This window comes from Salvelinus sp. IW2-2015, unplaced genomic scaffold (assembly GCF_002910315.2).
Source record: "Salvelinus sp. IW2-2015 unplaced genomic scaffold, ASM291031v2 Un_scaffold537, whole genome shotgun sequence".
Lineage (NCBI taxonomy): Eukaryota > Metazoa > Chordata > Actinopteri > Salmoniformes > Salmonidae > Salvelinus > Salvelinus sp. IW2-2015.
Window position 1 is genome coordinate 341622 of NW_019942569.1, and position 6148 is coordinate 347769.

Consider the following 6148-nt stretch of genomic DNA (forward strand, 5'->3'; position numbering starts at 1 on the left):
GATAGTCGAAATGTTTTAACACCACCAAACTTATCTTAAGGTCAAATTGTTTAAACCACCCAAACTATCTAGGTCAAATGTTTAAGACCACCAAACTATCTAGGTCAAATGTTTAATACACCAAACTATCTAGGTCAAATGTTTAATACCACCAAACTACTAGGTCAAATGTTTAATACCACCAAACTATCTAGGTCAAATGTTTAATACACCAACAAACTATAGGTCATATGTTTAATACCACCAAAACTATCGGAGGTCAAATGTTTAATACCACCAAACTATCTAGGTCAAATGTTATACTACCAGAACTATCTAGGTCATATGTTTAATACCACCAAACTATCTAGGTCAAATGTTTAATACCACCAAACTATCTAGGTCAAATGTTTAATACCAACCAGAAAACTCATATCTAGGTCAAATGTTTAATACCACCAAACATATCTAGTCAAATGTTTAATACCACCAAACTATTCTAGGTCAAATGTTTAATACCACCAAACTATCTAGGTCAAATGTTTAATACCACCCAAACTATCTAGGTCAAATGTTTAATACCACCAAACTACTAGTCATATGTTAATACACCAAACTATCAGGTCAATGTTTAATACCACCAAACTATCTAGGTCATAATGTTTAAATACCACCAAATATCTAGGTCCAATGTTTAATACCACCAAAACTATCTAGGTCATATGTTTAATACCACCAAACTTATCTAGTCAAATGTTTAATACCACCAAACTATCTAGGTCAAATGTTTAATACCACCTAAACTATCTAGGTCAATGTTTAATACACCAAACTATCTAGGTCAAATGTTTAATACCACCAAACTATCTAGGTCAACATGTTTAATAACCACCAAACTATCTAGGTCAAATGTTTAACACCAAAACTATCTAGGTCAGATGTTAATATCACCAAACTATCTAGGTCAAATGTTTAACACCAACCAAACTATCTAGGTCAAATGTTTAACACCAACCAAACTATCTAGGTCAAATGTTTAATACCACCAAACACTATCTAGTCAGATGTTTAACACCACAAACTATCTAGGTCAAGTTTAATACCACCAAAACTATCTAGGCCAAATGTTTAATACCACCAAACTTTGTAGGTCATAATGTTTAGAATACCACCAAAATAATCTAGGTCAAAGTTTAATACCACAAACTATCTAGGTCAGTGACCTAGATAGTTTGGTGGTATTAAACATTTGACCTAGATAGTTTGGTGATGTTAAACATTTGACCTAGATAGTTTGGTGGTATTAAACATGTTGTATTGTAGATATGTAGTGGTGTAATAATGTTATATGTGTTACATCTTTATGGGATTTAAATGTCTCTATCTTYATGGGATTTAAATRTCTCTATCTTCATGGGATTTAAATGTCTCTATCTTTATGTGCTCAACGAGAAAAGTTCTCACGTACACTCCCGCTCACCCCTCTGGCACTCGTTGCTGCCAGTTCTCATTATTACGCACACCCGCGCCTCATGAGACTCACCTGGATTCCATCACCTTCCTGATTACCTCCCTTATCTGTCACTCCCTTTGGTTATTTCCTCAGGCATTATTAGTTCTGTTCCTGTGTGTTGTTACGCTACTCGTGTTTGTATTGTTCTACGTTCCGTTATTTATTAAATACACTCCCGGTACTTGCTTCCCGATTCTTAGTGGACACGTTACAATAGTCTGACAACTTTGATAGACAGGCGAAACAAAGTGAGAGTGAGTGAGAGTGAGACAGCTGTAGATATCTGGCTTATTTCACGCCTCAGATGAGTTACAGTTACAGGCCTATGAAACACTGGTAGACTTTAGAACTGGCCACATGAAATACCAGCCTGCCAGCCACAAATCTCCAGTATKGTATTGTGAGCAAAAAATGCAAACATTTAAAACAAGCTGTTAACAAGTCCTCTAGAACTGTTCTGTTTCCTCCTTCCATGTGATGTATACAGTACATTAACTCTGACCAATACATTTTTTTTCTATTTAACTAAGGCAAGTCAGTTAAGAACAAATTCTTATTTACAACGACATCTTACCCCTACCACGTTTAAGGTAAGACCCAGGTGCAGACAGTGTCGACGTAACAAAGTTTATTATTCAAACAGGGGTAGGCAAAATGACAGGTCAAGGGCAGGCAGAGGTCAGTAATCCAGATAGGTGGGGGAAAGGTGCAGGACGGCAGGCTCAAGACAAACAGGAATGGTCAAAACCAGGAAACTAGAAAACAGGAACTATAGCAAAGCCAGGATCAAAGGGAAACACACAGGTAGGTCTGACGAACACTCAACAGACAACACAGGTATAAATACACAGTGGATGATGGGGAAGATGGGTGACACCTGGAGGGGCGTGGAGACAATCACAAAGACAGGTGAAACAGATTAGGATGTGATAACACCGGCCAACCCTAGCGACGATGGGCCAATTGTGCTCCGTCCTATGGGACTCCCAATCACAGCCGGCTGTGATACAGCCTGGATTCAAACCAGGGAGTCTATAGTGATGCCTCTAGCACTGAGACGCAGTGCCTTTAGACCGCTACGCCGCTCGGGAGCCCAGAGTTATACGATGCATAGATCTGCCTCGGCCAGTATCACTGTGTCCTCTCACAGAGGGTCAGAGTCTGAATGGACCGGCTATCTTTTATTGTATAATAGTTACATTCACAACCACAAGAGCAACGGTTTGTATCATCATTTTATTTTTCAAAAATATCTTGATGGTACTATCATGATCAGTAAACTTCAAGAACATCAAAACATTTCCCATCAAATACAATCTTGTATCTTAATGCTCATGTTTTTTTTTTTTTTAATACACACAAAAGCAAACCTGCATACATACATACATACATTTTCTAAATCGACATTTACATATTATTTTGTTTTCAAACAGTAAAACTACTACATGATTGCCCTTTGAAAATGTGATAATACACATCCTTATTATTTTAAATTATTACAACTTAGCTAGGGGTATATCCTAACTTGGGACTTACGTCAAATTTTCACTTGGCCATGCATTGACATCAATGGGAGAGTAAGTGAAAAATAGACTTAAGTAGAAGTTAGAATTCGTCCCTTAAAGTTCGGCTATTATTGTTCTTCTGTGTTCTTTTTTAATTTTTTTTTAGAACCAGCATCAAAAGGTCAAAGGTACAGGAAGATATTTTAGGAGAGTAACTTCTCTACTCTTTTAATAGCAAGCAATAACACTGAACAATTCATTATCGGACATAAAAGATCATTCTGTAACTGTTGACATTTTGGGTTTAAGGAGGAAGAGGAGGACCGAAGAAAAGAAGAACTGAATTCCTCTACAGTAAACAGTCACCATCCGAGCCCAACATATTCCCCTCCAGCTGGAGAGCCAGAACCAATTGTCTGTCTGTCTGTTTCTTTCTTTGTGCAGTCAGGCACACAGCACTGACAGATCTTAGTCCCTGGGTAACGTCTCCTGTCCAGTCAGAACAGAAAAGCATCTCTTTTTCATAGAAGAAACAAGACTTACAGGAGGGATGAGAGTCCTGTCACTGGAAATTCTGGCAGACACTGAATGTCACACACACTCCTGTATTCAACTCAAATAGTACTTGATTTCTATGGTGTCACACACAGCCGTTCTCATGTCGGGGCTTGCGTTGCGGCCTCTCTACCATAGTGTGAGGGACGGGGGGGTATAGGGAAGGAGCCAGGGTGCACAGGAAGCCGGCCAATAGGGTGAGACCTAGGCCCCCCCATGCGCAGAACATGGACCAACCGTATCCGTGACTGATGTCTTCTGGGATCCCATACATATAGCGAGGRTAACGGGACAGTTGGAAGTTGATCCCTGCTACACATGTACACAGAGAAATGATACAGCATGTTCCTGATGGGACAGGGAGAGAGAGGGAGAGAAGAGGGTGAGMGAGAGGAAGAGAGACAGAGAGAGGGAGAGAGTATATACAAGACTGTTTCATGCATTTATCGATGGTATTAGAATGACTTCTGAATTCCAAATCGAACCCTAGTCCCTAGTCCCTAGTCCCTACTCCCTAACCACTCTTGCAGATCTGAGGGGATTTGATAGGTGGAAGCACTATAGTGACATTCCTACCAAGCCAATCAGAGGGCAGGTAGCCTAGCCTATCCTAGCATTTAGAGCGTTGGGCAAGTAACCAAAATGTTGCTAGTTCAAATACCTGAGCAGACAAGGTGAAAAGTCTGTCGATGTGCCCTTGAGCAAGGCACTTAAYCCTAATTTGCTCCAGGGGTGCCGTACTACTATGGCTTACCCTGTAAAACAACACATTTAACTGCACCTAWCKGATGTGAGTATAGGKGCTAGAATATGYCTGTCCAGTAGGATGATGCCTCACTCTCCATAACAAACGCTGTACCCCCCCCCCCCTAGTGGTACTTTATGGTATTGCTATGTATTCTGTGTACATCCTTTCTCATTCACCTCCTATGAGGAAGAGCAGTCCATAGTGTGCGCGTGTTCTCTCAGAACTTACCTCCCATGAGAAACAGGAGTCCAGCTACGTACTGCATCAGGTCATGCTGCTTACAACAACCCAGAGCTCCGATCACCCAGCCAAACARGATGATGGACACAGCCATGCCGATGAAACTGGCTGTCATTCTCTGCAGGTCTACGCAGGGAGAGGGGAATTTGGGATGAAGAAATCAAGACGTCTACATAGTATAAAATAATTTATTTTGCTGTTTTGGTGCCAATTTTAGTTTGACTGAAGAGTTGGAATTACACATTGACTGTCGAGGGTGCTCAATGTCTCTTGGGAGTAATTGATGTCAATATCTTTGACAATTGTGGTAGGGCCCACATTGATATTTCAATTCTAATGGACGGGGGAAGGGCTGATTTGGATAACACATTATTTGGATAGTCCATTCTGAGATGCTCTACAGAATAGCAGTAAAATGTCAAATAACTATCTACTAACCTTAACCTAACCCTATTCTAAACCGAATCCTAACTTAACCTTAACCCTTATCTAAAACCGAATCCCTAACCTTAACATAACCCTTATTCTAAACCGAATCCCTAACTAACTTAACCCTATTCTAAAAACGACATCCCACCTTAGTAAGCAGTTGCTTGTAAACAGATAGTTTGTTGATAGCCCGGATAGCCATAATATGTAAATAAAGTGTGCCCCAGATGTGTTACGGGGTTTTTACCCAGCCACCCCTTAATTAACCCCTCTGTATTTCCAACCGACCAGGCGCSATTTTGTAGACGCTTTCTAATTCCCCAGATGGAGATAGAAAAAGGGGGTTATTATGGTAACTTACGGAGTGCATGCCACTCATCCTGACCAATAGTCTTGGTTATATTGGTGCTCAGACGTCTGGGCAGGGCTGAAGAAGAGTAGTAGTATTTTATTGGTGTGCAGCGTTGAACCAAACCTGCAGACAAGGAAGAAAAACAACAACACATAGTTTCAATGTGTACAGGGCTCCGCTTGGAAAAWATATATATTTTTTTTAAATCTCAATGTGACTCCCTGTTTAAATAAAAGGTTAAATAAAAAATGGAGAGGCCATATTGAAATGACACATTTTTTTGCATATGTAGCCTACCCGATATTTTTTTTTAATGACTAGCAGCATGAACCATAGTTTCACCACATATATTCACATACAGTGTTATAATATGCAGTGTTTTCCCCCCCATTGGCCTATGGTCTTAGTTGCAGCTCTGTAGCCTATAGGTTTTAATCCAGAAATACCATACAGACAAGTGGGGCCTATTCTAGTACAATATGACCCCATGAACACACTGACACAACGTTGAGATRACACAAATACATCAAACGTCAACATTTGTGTCACATTGGTGTGTTTTGGGGCGGCAGGTAGCCTAGTGGTTAGAACGTTGGGCCAGTAACYGAAAGGTTGGTTGCTGGTTCGAATCCCCGAGCTGACAAGGTAMAAATCTGTCGTTCTGCCCCTGAACAAGGCAGTTAACCCACTGTTCCCCGGTAGGCCGTCATTGTAAATAAGAATTTGTTCTTAACTGACTTGCCTAGTTAAATAAAGGTTAAAAAATAAAATGTATTAAAGTCACTGTGTTACGAAATGATGGATGAAAAGCCTTGTTGTTGTTGCTG

At 40.2% G+C, this 6148-nt stretch overlaps 1 protein-coding gene across 1 annotated transcript in view; it reads right to left on the reverse strand.

Moving 5' to 3' along the window:
• Positions 1–2925: 2925 nt before the first annotated feature.
• Positions 2926–6148, reverse strand: part of tmem276a (transmembrane protein 276a) — a 4386-nt gene continuing 1163 nt past the window's right edge. The window contains exons 2-4 of the mRNA XM_024135642.2: positions 5331–5444; positions 4529–4666; positions 2926–3900 (exon numbers count right to left, since the gene is read on the reverse strand). Of these exons, the coding sequence (XP_023991410.1) occupies positions 3638–3900; positions 4529–4666; positions 5331–5444 (515 nt within the window). The 3' untranslated portion in view covers positions 2926–3637. The remainder of the gene's footprint in view (positions 3901–4528; positions 4667–5330; positions 5445–6148) is intronic.